At 36.1% G+C, this 18,373-nt stretch overlaps 1 protein-coding gene across 1 annotated transcript in view; it reads left to right on the top strand.

Moving 5' to 3' along the window:
* ck (unconventional myosin-VIIa ck) overlaps window positions 1-18,373 on the top strand; it is a 94,781-nt gene that overhangs the window by 58,924 nt on the left and 17,484 nt on the right. Inside the window, exons 3-20 of the mRNA XM_072301140.1 lie at window positions 1,096-1,242; window positions 2,513-2,697; window positions 3,490-3,611; window positions 4,553-4,809; window positions 5,420-5,585; window positions 6,196-6,326; window positions 6,808-6,992; window positions 7,933-8,143; window positions 8,634-8,769; window positions 9,309-9,553; window positions 9,982-10,137; window positions 10,746-10,936; window positions 11,858-12,149; window positions 13,687-13,797; window positions 14,505-14,714; window positions 15,186-15,386; window positions 16,607-16,783; window positions 17,536-17,753. Of these exons, the coding sequence (XP_072157241.1) occupies window positions 1,096-1,242; window positions 2,513-2,697; window positions 3,490-3,611; window positions 4,553-4,809; window positions 5,420-5,585; window positions 6,196-6,326; window positions 6,808-6,992; window positions 7,933-8,143; window positions 8,634-8,769; window positions 9,309-9,553; window positions 9,982-10,137; window positions 10,746-10,936; window positions 11,858-12,149; window positions 13,687-13,797; window positions 14,505-14,714; window positions 15,186-15,386; window positions 16,607-16,783; window positions 17,536-17,753 (3,341 nt within the window). The remainder of the gene's footprint in view (window positions 1-1,095; window positions 1,243-2,512; window positions 2,698-3,489; window positions 3,612-4,552; window positions 4,810-5,419; window positions 5,586-6,195; window positions 6,327-6,807; window positions 6,993-7,932; window positions 8,144-8,633; window positions 8,770-9,308; window positions 9,554-9,981; window positions 10,138-10,745; window positions 10,937-11,857; window positions 12,150-13,686; window positions 13,798-14,504; window positions 14,715-15,185; window positions 15,387-16,606; window positions 16,784-17,535; window positions 17,754-18,373) is intronic.

The raw sequence follows: 18,373 nt of genomic DNA on the forward strand, positions 1-18,373 counted from the left end.
TGCGTGCCTGATCCACCGTCATCGCCAAATTTGCCAGTTGATTACCCGGAAAGGTGCACGCTTTCTTGACATTCCTCGTGCATTGGCGAAGTTCAAATTCCTAACGCCGTCCGGTATTTCAATCGCTCTCGCTACAAAGAAGCAGACAGCTCCTCTCGACTTTTATTTACTCGCCAGAGTTTCAGAATTTCCTCAAAACCTCCCCGCATTTCAGTGGCGTGGCGTGCTTTGCGATACATGGATTGATCTACCATTTAAACCTGCGGTAAAGGATCGATTGTTAGGGTGTTTGCAGCGAACACCCTAACAATCGATTCTTTACCACAGCTCTAATGGGGGAAATATCGATAATGGATCATCCACGCCACGCCACTGCCGCATTTCCCTTTTAAATCGGCAACAACGGCCCTTTTCCTTCATTCTGCAGTCAAGCTGAGTCTGGAGACTTTATTTTTGAAATTGATCATTGATTGATCATTGATTCAACGTCAATGAGCCTCTGGACAAGGTATAAATTGAAGCACAACGCTACGCGCGCTCTCCTCAAAATTCTACATGGAGAACGAATCACACGACGGGAAGTCTGAAAATTACCACTTGAACAAGAAACGGCCAAAATACAAATGACGTCATTTGGACTGCATTTCGCAATTTGGAGCTATAAATTCCGGTTCATTTGGAAAAACACTTATGTGCATAGGGAAACTAATGGCACATAAGTTGTTTTTAAACCGGGCTGAAATTTATAGTTCCAAATTGCAAAATGCAGTCCATTCGTGTAATGGAACTTCCATTTGACCTGTGTTGAGAAGACGTGTTAATATCTCGTTGAGGAGTGGATTTGAAAACTTGCCGTTGCGTGAACTGCTCACTACGTGAGATTTTGGCGAGAAAACTGGTGAGGTTTTCTCATACTTGAGACCTTGTCCAGCGGCCTATTCTTGAAAATGTCGGCGATTTTGCTTTTCTGTAGGATACAAATTCTGAGAAAGCTTCAAGGAATGATGTTTATTTGTTGTCTTGAACGAAGAGGAGCGTAGATTTTGAAAAAGAGGTTGAAAAAGTGTGATTACTATGTTTGTTGGTGTGTTTCAGGAGGTATGGCTCACTCCGGAGCGGCGGATCAAAGCCATGCACGCCACCTCCGTCCAAGGGGTCGAGGACATGATATCGCTCGGGGACCTCCATGAGGCTGGCATTCTCCGTAATCTCCTCATCCGCTACAATGAAAATCTTATCTACGTAAGTCACCTTTAACCTCCATTTTCTCTAAAAGAAACGGGCAGGGACAAGGTCGGCGTGTCTACAAGTCCCAGAGACAAGAGACCCTCCACTGGCCTCTTGGCGACAGGTGGAAGCTTTTACTTTCGGGGATTCAACAGTTCCTTATGGACAATTATAAGGGAGCAACAGTCATCACCCTAATTTCGGCTGTTGACCTACCTACATGGTCGATGATGAGCTTCGGGTGACGTCATGAGCCAAACAACTTTCCCAAACGTCGGCCATCTTCGGCTTGTTTGCAAAACGAAACTGCCAACACGTTGTTGAACATCAACCATGTAGGTAAGTCAACAGTAGAATGCTGAAGTCCCGAAAGTAAAAGCTTCCACCATGGCCAAGATACTACAAGTCCGCAAAGTCCGGAAATAGCACTCATTTTCTAAGGGCGGTCCGGAAGTACTGAAAAAGTGCGCAAGTTCCGCAAGGAGGTCCGGAATTTTTCCAATTTCTTGTCATTTTTGTCGCTATCTGAGCGAGAAATTCAAATTTAGAAATTCTTCGATCTCCGCCAAATGGAGGTACTGAAATAGTACTGAACTTTTTTGTTGAGAAGGTACTGCATTTCTTGAGAATGCACTGTGAAAGTACTGATTTTTGGCCAGCCTGTTTTAGTAGACATCCTGAATTTTTCCAGGGTTACAATGTAGTTCCTTTCATGTAACTTTTCATGAAAAACCGAAAAGTTCATCAATAAGTTCAAAAAAGCTTTTCTGATGGGAGAAAAATCTAATCAAAAGCCGACAATCGAGTTGACAAGGCAAGGCAACAGTGGCGAGGCGTGAATGATCGATTATCGATTTTTCCTCATTTGAAACTATGGTAAAGAATCGGTTACTAAGGTGTTAGTTGCGAATACACTGTTTATCGATCCTCTCCATATGTTTAAATGGCAGATCAATCGATATATCGCAAAGCACGCCACACCACTGCAAGGCAAAGCCTGAAGCTGAGCTCAGCTAATCAGCAAACGCAGTTTCCCCCGCCAAAAATATCGTTTCAAACCGGTTCTTTTTTTGGCATGTTCAAAACGGGGTTTCTTTGCCATTTAGGGATTGAAAACATTCGAAAACATTTCTAGTAGCTCAGTTCACTCCATTGTTCCAAAAATGAATCAGAAAAAATGGGCTCTTGGCACTGACCCAATGTTCAATCAATTTTTTTAATTGTTTTGTAATGTGTTTCAATTGTTTATCATTTGAGATAACATGACTTGTTTATTTTCCAATAGACTTACACGGGATCAATCCTGGTTGCAGTTAACCCATACCAAATACTGCCGATCTACACGGCAGAACAAATCAAGTTGTATAAAGATAGGAAAATTGGCGAATTACCTCCGCACATATTTGCCATAGGTGATAATAGTTACACGCATATGAAACGATTCGGCCAGGATCAATGCATTGTTATAAGGTTAGTTCGTCCTCGCTTCAGCTGATATAGTTAAAAGATTTTTAATTATTTAATGTGAAAAATATGTTTTCTATCGCCACATTATTAGCGTTTTGTTTTTATGGGAAAAAAATAGGTGGCTCTGGTCGAAATTGAAGGTTTATTTTAAAAGATGCGATGTGCTGTTTTTAAGTATGTTGTGGAGTGTTGATGTGGTGAACATTGCGCCATCTGTGGTTCCTGTTTTCTGGCATTAGCGGAGCCAGCAAATTGGCAACACTGTCTTTTCTCCGTTTAAACCCATGGAAATGTATCGATTCTTAGAGGGGCAAGGTGCTCCGTCAAGAATCGATTATTTAGCATAGGTTTAAATGGAGGAAATCCAGTGTTGTCAAATTGCTGGATCCGCCTCTGTTTTCTGGAGAAGGCATCACATCACTATAAAATTCCATTTTAGCACCAACAGAAATAAAAGCAACAACTGGTGGAGTTTTAGAGAGCCTTGTTTGATAAAAACAAATTTAAATTCCCCCCCCCCCCTAAAATATTTTTTTGAAGTCCGAAAACTTTCAATAATTCTGTGGACTTTTCCCCCTCTCCTCCTTAATTTTTTCATCCACTACTTGATTTAATCAAGGATGAGCATTACATCAATTTGTAACTTGGAACTTACAGCAATTGTAAGGCTCTTAAATTTAAAGCACAGTCCAAGGTGAAATTGCATGTAATTACGAATGCATATTTTGCATAACACATTCTATAGGTACCATTATTTCTGTGCATATCTTACGAATGTCTTTAACTTTTTTCCAGTGGTGAAAGTGGAGCTGGTAAAACAGAGAGCACAAAACTAATTTTACAGTATTTAGCGGCTATCAGTGGGAAACATTCTTGGATTGAACAGCAAATTTTGGAAGCAAATCCAATTTTGGAAGGTAATTTCGAATATCTGAGACATCCTATAAAACTGATTGTAAATTAATTACTGAGATTTTTCAAAATCATCGCACACATATTTCATAGCACTTTTTTCATGCTAGCCGATGCGAATATTGCTCTTCAGATGAAATTCACCTCACTGATTTAAGGGCGAATCGTTATCTAATCTCACTAGGTACCAACATTATCACTGGTTTGAATCATTAATAACTCTGAGCAGAACTTGGCGTTTTGACGGATCTTATTTTTTGTTTCTAATCTAAAAGCTTAACCCATCGAAACATAATTATGTGACCAGCTTAACTGACTCATTCACACCTTTTCTAGACAAAAACAAGATAAATGAACATTACAGGAAGCTAGTTACTGTCTGCAATTTAGCTGTAGCAGTCACAAATTGGAAGCAAAGCGTATATAAGTTTCTGTTTTGGAGCAGAACGTTGGGACAATGAGTTTTCCTCCTAAAATTAAAACTCACGCCTTCCCTGGTTTCAAATTTTGAAAGCCCTAACATAAGTAACTTTTAGCTCACAGTTTTTTGTGTACCATTAGTTGTATGAAAGCTTCACAGGCTATAGTATATTGTGTATTGCAAGACACACAGCTGCATAGGCTATTGTATGTTGTGTATTGTGTATTGTGGCTTGTGTATTGTGTCAGCTGCGAATTATAGCCATGCCATAATTTATTTCAAAAATTGAAATGACTTGCAAATTTTGTGCTATAAATTTTAGTAACTGATGCCTCGTATTTCGGTTCTTCTATGTAAAAAAATAATTGAAAAACTGTTAATCGAGTGAATTATGTGTCAGACGCAATGCATTACAATGTCTCAGTTTCGTTCGTTCAAGCCTCTCGTTTTTGTCCATGCTTATTTTAAACCTCAATTTTTTTTTCTTGTTCAAAAAAGAGTAATTTACCTCAATTCTCTTTCCAGCTTTTGGAAATGCAAAAACAATCCGCAATGACAACTCTTCACGTTTTGGGAAGTACATCGACATCCATTTTAATCATAATGGGGTCATAGAAGGAGCAAAAATTGAACAGTACTTATTAGAAAAGTCTCGGATAGTGTCTCAGTCGCAGGATGAACGCAATTACCACATATTTTATTGCATGCTGGCCGGTTTGTCAAAAGAAGAGAAGCAGAAGTTAGAACTTGGTGATGCCTCCCAGTACAAATATCTTGTTGGGGTAAGATAATAATTTGATTAATTCCTTCATCTTGAAGAGGTCCATCCTCTCGGAAGTGTCAGTTTCGTCCTCTGTTGTATATAATTTGCCCCAAAAGTACTGCCAGGGCTGCTAAAAGGGTAAATTATCACTCAACGTCTCGGAAACTGAGTAAAGTCTTCCCATCATGAGGAAGTAAATGATCTCTTCTCTCTCCCATCACCAGGTCTTGGAATGTTTCTTAACTTTTACAAAATCACAACCAAAATCCTGGAAATAAATCCTTGTATCCTTTCATTCACCAATTTTTCTAGCTAATACCATTTTGAAAAGAGCTTGGAAGGGCCAATCTCATACCATACGCAGCATGTAAGTTGGCCTTCTTCCCTACTTTCCAGGCATCCAAAAAATGCCAATATCAATGTGAAGAGAATAGCTGTTTTAGGAAAGAGTCTGGCATATTCAATATCATCAAATTGCAGTCTGATTTTTCTCTAAATTATTCCTTTAAAATGTTTTTTATCAGAGATAGAAGAGGAGGACCATGAAAAACGTTGGCTGTACAATTATCTGGAATAGTTAGTCCATCCATCACCGTTATTTCTATTTCTTATTTTTTTTCTCTTTTTAGGGCGGTAGTATTACCTGTGAAGGAAGAGACGATGCAGCAGAATTTGCTGACATCAGATCAGCAATGAAAGTATTACTTTTCACTGAACAAGAAATTTGGGATGTTCTAAAATTATTAGCAGCTCTCTTGCATACTGGGAATATCAAATACAAGGCAGCTATTATTGGTAAGTCCTCCACTGTTTCATCTCTCCCGTCATGGAGGTATAATTTCCTCCCAGTAACCTTAATTTAAAGCAAAATCAATTCACTAGATCTAGAACGACAATGAATCTAGGAATTTCTGAATGGATCTAATCCCCATTTTGTTAAATAAATTGAGTCAAGAGTTGTTTTGAGCTCAATTAAAACAACTTCTTCATTTATTCCTTTCAAAAATTCAGAGTCAAGAATAAATATTTCGTTTCTGAAAATTGGGTTTGAAATATTTAATTTTTTACATAGCGCCCTGCCTTTGAGGCAGTTATTCCTCCTTTGCAAATGATTTTCCTCTGTTAAACTTAGTCTATAAACTATTGCAAACTGCTGTCAGTTTCACATTTACCATGATAATAATTTTCTCACAGCCATGTTCTTTATCTCATTCAGATTCTTTTTCATCTTTTCATTGAGTATCTGTACTACTTAGTCATTTTTATCTTCAAGAAAAGTAAAGGTAATTACCACCACCTAGAATATACAAAATTTAAGCCACTAAAGTTCTTGTCAGCTACTTTATCTCATTCTCCCTTTAAAACTTTTAAAAATAATTAATGTTTCTTTTTTTTCCCCCTCCAGATAACCTGGATGCAACGGAAATACCAGATCATAGTAATGTATCTCGTGTAGCCAATTTATTAGGTGTTCCCAAGCAACCATTGATAGATGCTTTAACTCTCAAGACACTATTTGCTCATGGGGAAACAGTGGTAAGTTGAATTCTTCAATTATATCGCAGCACTAAGGAAAATACAATACATTTAAAGGTAGTCATGCTTTTTCATCACATTGCACTACATTAGTGAAAAGTCAAATCTATTCCCTGCTCTGTAAAATTTTCTCATTTAACACCTACTTATGAATGTTTTTTTTTTAATCCAGAATTTAAAAAAATATCTGACTCAATTCAAAAGTGTGCTACATCAACGTAATGATCATTTTCATGTGAATATTAAAATGTATTTGTTCCCAATCATCTTCCCCTTCCTATTCCATAAGTGTCCAGAAGATGGAGGCAGGATTCTTTGCCGAACAAAGCTTCCAGGACTTTACATCCTTTTTAAGTAAAATTGCCAAGTCTTGCGAAGTTCGTTTATTAAATAGAACTTTATTAAAAAGAATGATAGGTATTGTTTAAAGCGCAAAGAAATTACGCAAAAGACTAGGAAGTTTCTGTCTCCTGTTTTACAGGTATCAACTCTTTCCCGGGAGCAATCTGTGGATGTAAGAGATGCATTTGTCAAGGGTATTTATGGACGATTGTTTGTGTACATAGTCAATAAAATTAATAATGCTATTTACAAACCTAAGTCTACTGCAAGGAGCGCCATTGGGGTACTCGATATTTTTGGATTTGAAAACTTTAAAATGAATAGGTAAGTCCATTAGTAATTATGCTCTTTTCCTCTTCGTCTTTTTTTTGTACCTTAACACTTAGACGTATTTCTGTCAAACGGACCTAAGCGCCAATTTGAGTTCCTCTTGAGGAATTTAGAATGCCGGATAGCGCGTTCTGTCAAACGGAACTAAGCGCCATGGAAAAGCATTGCGAGTATAGGACGGAACGAGCCCGACGCCCGTTTCCACCGCCAATCCAAGCCCCCCTCTACCTTCCTCCTCCTATGGCGCTTAGTTCCATTTCGTAGAAATACGTCCACTTATCAGTCGCACATCAGTGCCATTACGCTTTATTTTCAGTTGTATGGCCATGCTAAGTAGAAAAGTTTTGTCCATATTTTCATCCTCACAAATCGCAATCAATTTAATTTCGCCGAATTCAATGTAGCCCAAAAATGTCTTATCTATATACCTGTATTGAAGGCCCAGAGGCTCAAGGAAAGTATGCTTTAATTTTTATTTTTTATATTTCATCAAGCTCAACAGCAGTGTAAATATGTATTTCAGCACCTATTTTATTACTAGGGGGCGTGCCCCTTGGCTGCTACTTGACTCAACCCCCCGAGGGCACTTGGTATTCTAAGGCTTGCTTCTTCAAAGGGGCTATCTTGAATCGATAGTCGCAAAAATCATAAAAATCGGCCCAGTAAGATCTTCCCTACAAACTGTGACAGAACAAGATAAGCATTTACATCGTTTAAATGTAAGAATTCAATACTTTAAGACATAACATAAGAGTCATTCAGAAATCTGAACAGAGCGAGCTTATCTAGAGACTATCACCTGCTCCTAGTCGTAAATCTCATTAAAGTCAGCCCAATAGAATGGTAGAACTAACTGTGACAAAAAGTGAAAATTTAGATGCTTGAGGAGCTTGCAGTAATGATGTTCAAGTAAATTTTACGTTTCAATTTGCAGTTTCGAGCAATTCTGCATTAATTTTGCAAATGAGAATCTACAACAGTTTTTTGTGCAACACATTTTCAAACTGGAACAAGAAGAATATAATCTGGAAGGAATAAATTGGCAGCATATAGAATTTGTGGACAATCAAGATGCTTTAGATTTAATTGCTATCAAGCAGTTGAACATCATGGCTCTCATTGATGAAGAGTCCAAGTTTCCTAAGGTAACATCCCATTTCAATAATTCCCTAAATAATTTCCTAATTTCTACCAGAGAGTCATAGTTTTCTTTTTTGTCCGTCTGGTGCATACTCTAATGCTCAAATGTTGCAATGTTCTCGTATGGATTTATCTCTTGTTTATTAAAAAACATAAAATATAGTATTTATTTGTATGTCTCCATCATGTCAATATGTCATTTGCATGCTACGCACCTATACATAGCATACACAGAGAAACAAAGCTCTCCTAATTCAAATAATATCTGTATGGAACGAAGAAATTTTTAAAATTCAATTCAAAGTCAAGGTGGATCAAAACAAAATGAGTAAGTGACGAGAGACATTAGTTTTACGCAATGTTTAAGTTTAGTATGGCTGGTCATACTTTCCTAGGTGACATCAGTGATAATTTACTTGAAGACTATTTTGAAATTAAAGATGGATGTTTTAATGTTATTATTGAATTAAAAGCTGTAACTTAATTTATTTTCAGGGTACCGATCAAACAATGTTAGCAAAACTTCACAAAACTCATGGAGGGCATCGAAATTACCTAAAACCAAAGTCAGACATTAACACCTCCTTCGGTTTAAATCATTTTGCTGGCGTTGTATTTTATGATACAAGAGGTAAGTGTGTAAATATTTTCTAAAACTACTTTTTCTCCTTTTTAAAATCCTGGCGAGTCCAAGCGTTAATTAAGATCCTCCAATCACTAAAGCTCTTTTTTCACAAGGAAATCTTTGAATTCACTTCGTATTTTTCTCTCTTTGTTTGGAAAAAGGAAGGGCTGCATCAGTGAATTAAATTCCTAAGCGTACCTGTTTCTACGGTTGAAGAGTAATTTTTTTTGCGCGATTTAGACATAGATGAAACTATTTTAAGGTCTCATTCTCAAATCATTCTCATTCTCACAAATCTGGATTTCCAAAAGTTTTCATAGTCTCTAGGTACATCTGGACCACATTTTGCAAAAAGGAACCACTATTTCTTGCTCTATTAAGAAACAGCATATGTGCCATTGGTTTCCCTATGCAGAAAGGTACTTTAATGGAAGAGCCGGAAAAAGTGGTTCCTTATTGCAAAATGCAATTCATCTATGATCTTATTTAGTCAATATATTGCTCTGCTATCTCAAGGTATCTTATATTATTTTTTCTTTTTCAAGGTTTCCTGGAAAAAAATCGAGATACATTTAGTGCTGATCTCCTACAGTTAATTCATATAGCTAATAATAAGTTCCTTAAATTACTATTTGCGGAAGATATTGGAATGGGCTCTGAAACAAGAAAACGTGCACCAACGTTATCAACACAGTTCAAGAAATCACTTGATTTACTAATGAAAACATTGAGCACATGTCAACCTTTTTTCATAAGATGTATCAAACCAAATGAATTTAAAAAACCGATGGTAAGTACAAGTTTAAACCTATGCAAAAGTTGATTTGTCAGCATTTTCTAGTGCTCTGAGATACCTAAATAATACAGCTCCAGATCCTTCCACTGTGGAAGGCATACAAAACTAGCTATTTGATCATGCTATCTATCACGATGTCATTTTGAACATCCCTGACCTGATGCATTCTATTATAATGAACTTGACCCCCTCTTAAAATGATGTTTCGGGAATTTCATATATTTTTGTAAACATACATTGTAAGAATAGCTGGCGATTAATCTCGCTGAAACACTTGGAGAACAAATGTAGAGTATCTCGTCAGATTTCCGTTGCTGATCAACTAGTATTTCATCTGCAATTCAGCTTTCATATTTATTGTGTTTTTCACCAAGTCATAACTTATTTTGAGATTATCAATGTTTTATTGTTCCCTTTTCCAGTTGTTTGACCGAGGGTTATGCTGTAGGCAACTACGTTACTCTGGTATGATGGAAACAATTCGGATACGAAGAGCTGGGTACCCAATAAGACACACTTTCAAAGAATTTGTCGAAAGGTACCGGTTCCTCATTCCAGGCATACCTCCCGCTCATAAGGTTAGTTAGAAATTCTGCTTGCCAATAGATGTTCTGTCACATACGCAGCCATAACCTACTGCAGTCACCAAACCAGGATTAATTTCTGACACAACGTGTTAGCATGGCTCTCCGTTGAGTCAAGTTTCATATTATCATTGAGGTTGATAACTTTTAATTACCATGATCTTTGTCATAATTTGTAAACCTTTTTCAACCTGTTTGAGCAAACATCAATCATTTTTGGTGAGAAAACTCAATTCTTTGCTGATGCTGCTCTCCAAAACTGAACAATGGATTTTTACACTTTCTGCAGAGAATGCTACTATATTAATTGCATAAGAGTCGTGCATTAAAATTTTTTGCTAACATCAGTTATGAAGAACAGTATTCAAAATGTGATAAATTTTTACTTCGATTTTTTAAATAAAGTTACCAAAATGTTGAACTATTCCATATAAAATCTTCCCAATTTCGATAAATAGCTGACTTTACAAGAGTTCATAGTTACCTTCGATAGATTTTTTATTTTGTTTATCCTCGCTAATCCACAAATATTTCTTAGGAAATTCTGTGAGAATTACATTGATGAAATTTTTTGTTAAATTCAATGTTTCTATTTTTATTAGACGGAGTGTCGTGCAGCAACTGGACGAATTTGTCAGGCAGTTTTGGGACGTTCTGATTACCAATTAGGAAACACAAAAGTATTCTTGAAGGATGCGCATGACCTATTTCTGGAGCAAGAAAGAGATCGTGTTCTGACTAGGAATATTCTTATCCTTCAGAAGTCAATAAAAGGATGGGTCTATCGGAGAAGGTAAATTGCACCAGTGTTTTGGCATGTGCTCATGAAATCTCAATAAGAAGCACTTAATTCATTTTATTGGGGAGAAAATGAAATTTTGGACCTTTGGACTTTTCTCTCAGGACTACCGTACTCACCATTGTATCATTTATTTCCATTAGAGTGTCCTTTTAACCCATTGACTTATGATTTAATTTGACCCTGCCGGGCCAGGAATTACGATTTAATTTGGCGAAAATCAGCAACTTTGAACACTTCAAAATAATCCAGAAATTATTTCTCAAAGGGTGAAAATTGACAAAATAAGCATTCACAATACAACGTTTGAGAAAAATGGTGAAAACTTTGAACACAATGATTTTTTTATGTGGTTTATAGCTGTCTAAATCGCAAAATCAGCGAAAATCAGAAAATTTTGAGGTTATTTCATGTGCAAACGCACAGTAATATGAAAATACCGTGACAAAACAAGAAATTACCGTACACAATAAGTCATAGGGTGGCCACACTACTCATATAAATATTGATGAGAACGCAATCTACCGGAGAATTGCCGAAATAACGCAAACAATCAGCGGACGGCTCTGAGCCGTCATTTCAGAGCTGGCCCAGCGCTGCGATGACGGCTGGGAGCCGTCATTTTAAGTCAATGGGTTAACAAGAATTTGGGAAATTCATAGCTATAACACTCAAAATTTAAGCATTACAGGGGATGAACAACCAATTGTTGTGGAACAAGGTACAGAGATAGCGCATGAACAAATCTTAGAAAAATTAACTTTACTCACTCGCATGGTTATCCAAATTCTTTATCATCATGTAGGTTGCTCACTTGTCATCAGTTATGTGCATTATGTTATTTTGTTTATTCCTCATTTATTATGTTTGTTTATTATGTCCATATTTATTTATGTATTATTATTTTTCAATAAGGTATCAACGCATGAAAGCCGCGACAATGACTATTCAGAAGTATTGGAAGGGTTGGGCACAGCGGAGAAGGTACCAGCGAATGCGAGTCGGTTACATGCGACTTCAGGCTCTCATTCGATCCAGAGTTCTATCACACCGGTTCCGACACTTGCGAGGACATATCGTTGGTCTCCAAGCTAGAGCAAGAGGCTATCTTGTTCGAAGAATGTACGCCAAGAAAATGTGGGCAATCGTCAAGATTCAAGCTCATGTTCGGAGGATTATTGCTCAAAGGCGCTTCAACAAAATCAAAGTAATTTTGGGCTGGTACATTTATTGCTTATACAGGGTGTCTACCGGTCCCCAAAAGTCCTCAATTTCCCCGATTATCCCCGATTTTGGAAGGGTGTCCCCGATATCCCTGAAAGTCCCCAATTGTCTTGTTCAGGTCCCCCAAAAATGATAAAAATCGTCCTAAACATCGGCATTTTCAAATTTTTGCGGCGGCGCGGTATAACCAGGATTAAAAAAAATTGAAGTGTTGCTTGGTTTTTCGTATGTTTTCATCAGTTCAACATGACTCGCAAAATAAGTCGTATAAAATACGCCTTTTGACGCTCTAACTAGCTCCTTTTCTCTCACTATTTTGGGGAAAAAAGTCCCCGATTTTCTTGAAAAAACTTCTCTATAAGTCCCGGAAAGTCCCCAAGTTTCATTTTTCATAACTGGTAGACACCCTGTTATGTGTTAGATGTTAGATTTTAGATGCCATCCTTCTGAGGTTTGTTTGCTGAGGAAATGAAAAGAGATTAACCATCTTGCATTTTTACTGAAGAACAGATTTTTTGGCTCTAATCTCATTGAAAATATTTAAATGATCAGAATGCCAAGTCATCGTCAACTACAGGTTTAAAATTTTAAAAATATAAACTCGAAAATATCCATCATTTATTGAGGCGTTTAGTGGTGTGCAAATCCCCCTCCAGGAAACTACAATGCGGGAGGTAAAAAAAGGATAAATTGGCACAGATTATTTCATAACTTTTTTTTTTTTTGAAGGAATTTTATTTAAATATAACATAACTACTACAAGTATTTCCTTGTATCTATCTACGTGGTTTAAAACTTAAACTAAACAAATTGCATTAATTTTACATGGTAACGTCAGATAATACGATGATTATCTAAAAGAACAGGAATTGTAAAATTCTCTGCCTTCTTTTTTAGAGATATTTTAACATAAAGGTTTTTAGTTTAATGGTTTCGCATTCTTTCTTTCACACTCCATTCACACTCTCATTCATACCTTACAGACTACTTACAAGGTAAATCTTGATGAGAGTTCAAAGGTCTCCCACCTTGTTAATCTTTTCACCAATATTGTACTATCTGAGAGGTTTACAGCCTCCTCATTGACATGTTTTTCAAGATGACATTCATATCTCTTCGTTGTCTCAGCAATTACTTGTCTAACCGTGGGTACCTCCAATTCATTTCATAACTAAGCTCATGAGACTTACTGCACATGACAGACTGATACATTAAATTTTATAAAAAATAATACCTTGACTATTATGTTTGAAAACTTGTAAGTTCATTACTGTGGTTATAGTTCTAAACAGATTCAGAGACATCTAAGAAATTAGTCGAAGTAGATGGGTATATAATTGTTTTTTATTTCTTCAAAGTTGCACATCTTGACCCAAACATGATAGCAGTCTGCGTAGTTGCCATGATTAGAAGTATCATACTATATAATTAAAATAACAAACCGGAAATTTTAATTAAAACAACTGTTTTTGCCTCTGAAATCTTAAAACTTGTTGTTCATACATTTTTTCTTCTTTTAGTTTGAATATCGGAACCAAATTGAAGCTTTGAAATTGAAAAAGAAGGAAGAGAAAGAGTTGAAAGAAGCTGGCAACAAACGAGCCAAGGAAATAGCTGAAAAACATTACAGGGTGAGTTTCATTTTTACTTTTTCATCAATTTACATGTGTTGCTACTTTTGTGACTTGCCCAGTCAAGCATTGATGATTTAAAAGAGGTTTTTTCCCCTCTTAATTTATTTTTGTCATCATTGATTGCACCTCTGGATCCTTCTATTTTATTCATGGACTGGATATACAGCTATATTAAATGAAGTTTTGATTATTTTCTAAGAAAAAAATAAAATAAAGTTTTACCGTGCCTGTCCTAACAGTTGGCATAATGAAATGATAAGTATGGTATAAAAAGTTGTTTTGTGGTGAATCAGATCTTTGCAAGTGCTCTTTACCAAAGGATTTTTCCAAGTCCATTTATACAATAAGAATCACTAAACATTTTTTGGAATAAAATTGGTATGGAATCAGATCATGTTTGAATGTATCATGTGAAAATGTATCATCTACAAATCGTTAGTAATGAAATCTGGAGTAAATTTTTTATATCGCCTCCATGATCGTCGGTCCAGTCAATATCTTGTCAGTATAGCTCATCCTGATTAATCCAGGAATAATTAGAAGGAGACTATAATGGATTAATAGAATAGATAAACAAGAAGACTCATCAAACTAGGATAAAACTAGATTATTTACCTGAAATGAAATAATGCTTCAAATGTTGTGGATGTGATAAATTTTTTTTTGGTTTACTAGTAATTTCCCCTTGTACTTTTTACTCTTAGGATCGAATAGAAGAAATGGAACGTAAAGAAATGGAAATGGAGTACGAAGAACGACGAAGAATGGAAATCAAGCGAAATTTAATTAACGATGCGGCGAAAAAAGAAGATGAACCAGTAGATGATAGTAAATTAGTTGAAGCTATGTTCGACTTTTTACCAGACTCGAGTAGTGAAGCGCCCTTGCCGACTAGAGAAACTTCTGTCTTCAGGGTAAGTCCAGCAATTATCCCTTGCTTTAGTTTTCTCGATAATCATCATAATATTTTCTTTTTACATTAACGCATTCGCAGACGTAGACAAGTACACTTGACAGCACTGCCTGGAATAACTGTGCCCAGACAAGTCAACTCTCACGGTTGATGGGCGATTGTTTTGCCCAAGTTTCTTCGATTTCTAGATAGATAAACCATTCTAGCATAAAAATGAGTTAACGTTGATGTATACAAGATTTTAGATAGTATCTATCACAATTTAAAACTTGCTTATCAAATATTATTTACATTTTGCTCTGCTTTAAAATCATTTTATTTTACTTAATCTTCAAAGTGAAGTTTTATTTTGCTTCTCCTACAAAATTATTTTTTAATTTTCTAATTTGAAGCATTAGTAAATGATAATGTCTCGCAGAAGTTCATGTCATAGAAGGAAGAAGTAAATAAAAAATGAAAATTTTTCCTGCAGGATCTTCCAGCTGCAACAGACCTAGAGGATGAAGAGGACATGAGTCCTATCCAAGTATCACAGGAACAGGATGAAGATCTATCAGAATTCAAGTTCCAAAAGTTTGCTGCCACTTATTTTCAAGGAAACATCACTCATCAATATTCACGCAAACCACTCAAACACCCTTTGTTACCACTGCACACGCAAGGAGATCAGCTGGTAAGTGGCATGTCCTTTCTGAACTTTCTTATTTACAAGAGGTTTGAACAATCTTACTCCAATTCACTACATGTTTAATAATGATATGGTAGTGGCAGAAAAATTGTGTAGGGTTGTTGCAGTTTTCTGGATATGAAACTTCCCAAAATTTCATCGAAGAGTTCAAAAATTAATTTCTAAGGGGTGAAAAAAAATAATCAAAATTTGACCACTTAAAAGCCAATGGTCAGGTTGACGTGGCAAGGCAAACTATCTTTCCCTAGCCTGGCTACATCATCAGAGCCCGCCAAAAATATCATTTCAAGCAGGTCCTATTTTTGGAATTTTCAAAACTGATTTCATTGCCATTTAGAGGTGAAATATTATGAAAAAAGTTCCAGCAGCCTAGTTCATTCTGCATTTTCAGAAAGTAAATTTCCTAAAAAATGGGTGCCACGGACCAATTATAGTGGTTACATTTAAAGTAAAAATTAAAATTATGGTTTGTTTAACTCTTCTGATATTTTGCAGCTGTGTGTATCCCCCACCTCCCAATTACTCCTCCAATCTAACACAAAGGGGCTCTTTAATAGTTATTATCAGGTGCCAGTCATTCTGATGTAGAACATTATGTTTGAAATATCAGTGGCTAAAGTCTGAAACTATAAAACTTAATCGCAGACCCTTAAAATCTCTGATCATTTTTATGAAAAGCTAACAAATATTATGACTTGCGATTCATTCAGAATAATCATTGCAGGGCAAAGGAAGACCAAAGAAAATTTCAAAACATAGAAATAAGTTGTTTTTTGTTTGTTGAATGAAATATGTACAAGAAAAATTTACAACACTGTATTCTGAGATATGCTTTTTCTGAGTCTAGCCATCTATATCTTGGTCTTGGAGTATCCTCTTGATAAGAAGTACAAAAAAAAAAAAAAAAAAACAAGAAATAAAGAAAAAAGAGAAAAAAAACTGTCATTTGGAATGAATAAACGAAAGCTCCTCTTTTTCTCAATAGGTAACTCATTAAGTATTTTGATTTGAATCTTATTCACAAGTGTGAGCTCGCTTTTCAGGTCTCATGCCAAAATAAAGAAAAAATCCTACCTTGGGTAAATCAAATTTCATTCCATTTTCCCAGTAAAAGTAGGACAAAACCATTGAAGGCTAGAGAATTCTTCATCAATTTTTCTTACTTTCAAACTCATTCATAAGGTGTATATGTCAAAATTTTCCAGGCTGCGCAAGCACTGTGGATCACAATACTCAGATTTTGTGGTGACCTAGCAGAACCTCGCTACCACACGATGGACAGAGACAACACATCCGTTATGTCCAAAGTTACAGCAACTCTGGGACGAAATTTCATCCGTAGCAAGGAGTTCCAAGAAGCTCAGATGATGGGCATGGACCCTGTAAGGAATTATCTGTTTTCATTGTCAACAAATTCTACTTCTATTTTGTGTTGAGCTCAAATCACTCCAACAATCTTGACAGAACTCCATTGTGCCTATATTATGTGCAGTTGTACTTTTCGATACCTGAAAAGTTCATAACCAAATATTTAATTTTATTTTTTGACAAAATATTACAAAAGCTCTTTAAATTAAGAACCTCTAATACTCATTAATGAAACCATTAAGCTCGCAGTTGGTGCAATAACATTTTAATCATGAATTATGGCTCGTATCATTTTTCCGAAGGAATGTCAGTCTTCCTAAGACTTAAATATTAAGTGATTGAAGAGTATGGAAAACTTGAAAGTTGTCATGAAATTCTTTAACTTTAATAATTTTATCTAGCCAAACCTCAAATGTAAGTAAACAATGCTGCAAGAAATATTTATATTTATAGTAATTTAACAGCTGCAAATGTAAAGGCACTGAATGGGCATTCTTAAATTACATTGTGCAAAATTTACTTCTTTTTAACACCTCCAGTCCTGTAAAGAAGCTTTTTATATATTTCTGTCTCAGAAATCACTGTTATCAAAAATATCTTTCCGTACCCTGATGAAATTGTATATGAGCAGGTTTTGGGAAACAGGCTCTCACCTACAGTAAAATCTCATTTGGAGAAAATGATGATTTCAGTTCTCATCATCATATTTTAACTATATGTACTAGTATGCTGTATGTATTAGTTTTGGTCTTGTTATTTTTCACAGGAAACATTTTTGAAGACAAAACCACGCTCAATACGTCACAAACTAGTCTCTTTAACACTGAAACGGAAGAACAAATTAGGTGACGATGTGAGAAGGAAATTGCAAGATGAAGAGTACACTGCAGACAGCTACCAGTCTTGGTTAGAGGCCAGGCCTACATCCAACTTAGAAAAACTGCATTTTATTATAGGTCATGGAATTCTCAGAGCTGAGCTAAGGTCAGTTCTCCTCCTTCACTTTTTTAAAGAGCGACGCCAAGAATGGCACAATTTGGGCCAGCGGGATTTTTCTGAAACCGGGCCCAAACGATACCTTATGATACCCTAAAACTCTGGTAAAAAATTTAGCTTGAGTATACGCACGTTTTTTGAGAAATGAGGGGGCAAAGTTGCCAAATCGCCATCATTCTGGACAGCATTTCTACAGCAAAAAGACGGGGAAAATGGACGAAAAAGTTACACCTTTGATGGGTTTCGGCTGTAAATGTTCTCATTGGGCCCCCAAACATTTAACTGTGTTCAGTTTCAAAAATTTTGGTCGCACAGTGGTCCAAAATGGGGAGAAATCGTCGACAAATCAAGATTCTTTGTCAAATTTTTAGACATGGAAGTAAAATTGTCGGTCTGCTGCAGTTTTCATGGCTAACAATGTTCTTATCGGTCATCAATGCATGAAATTGTGTTCAGCTTCACAAATTTACATCGCACAGTGGTCAAAAATGGGGGAATTAGTGGACAAATTATGATCCTCTGTCAAATTTTTTAAAAATGAAGTGAAACTGTTGGTCCCCAGTAGAGTTTAGATCCCGGAAAAATTCATGTTTTTAACTTTTTTAATT

This window comes from Bemisia tabaci, chromosome 1 (genome assembly GCF_918797505.1).
Source record: "Bemisia tabaci chromosome 1, PGI_BMITA_v3".
In the NCBI taxonomy this organism is placed as follows: Eukaryota; Metazoa; Arthropoda; class Insecta; order Hemiptera; family Aleyrodidae; genus Bemisia; species Bemisia tabaci.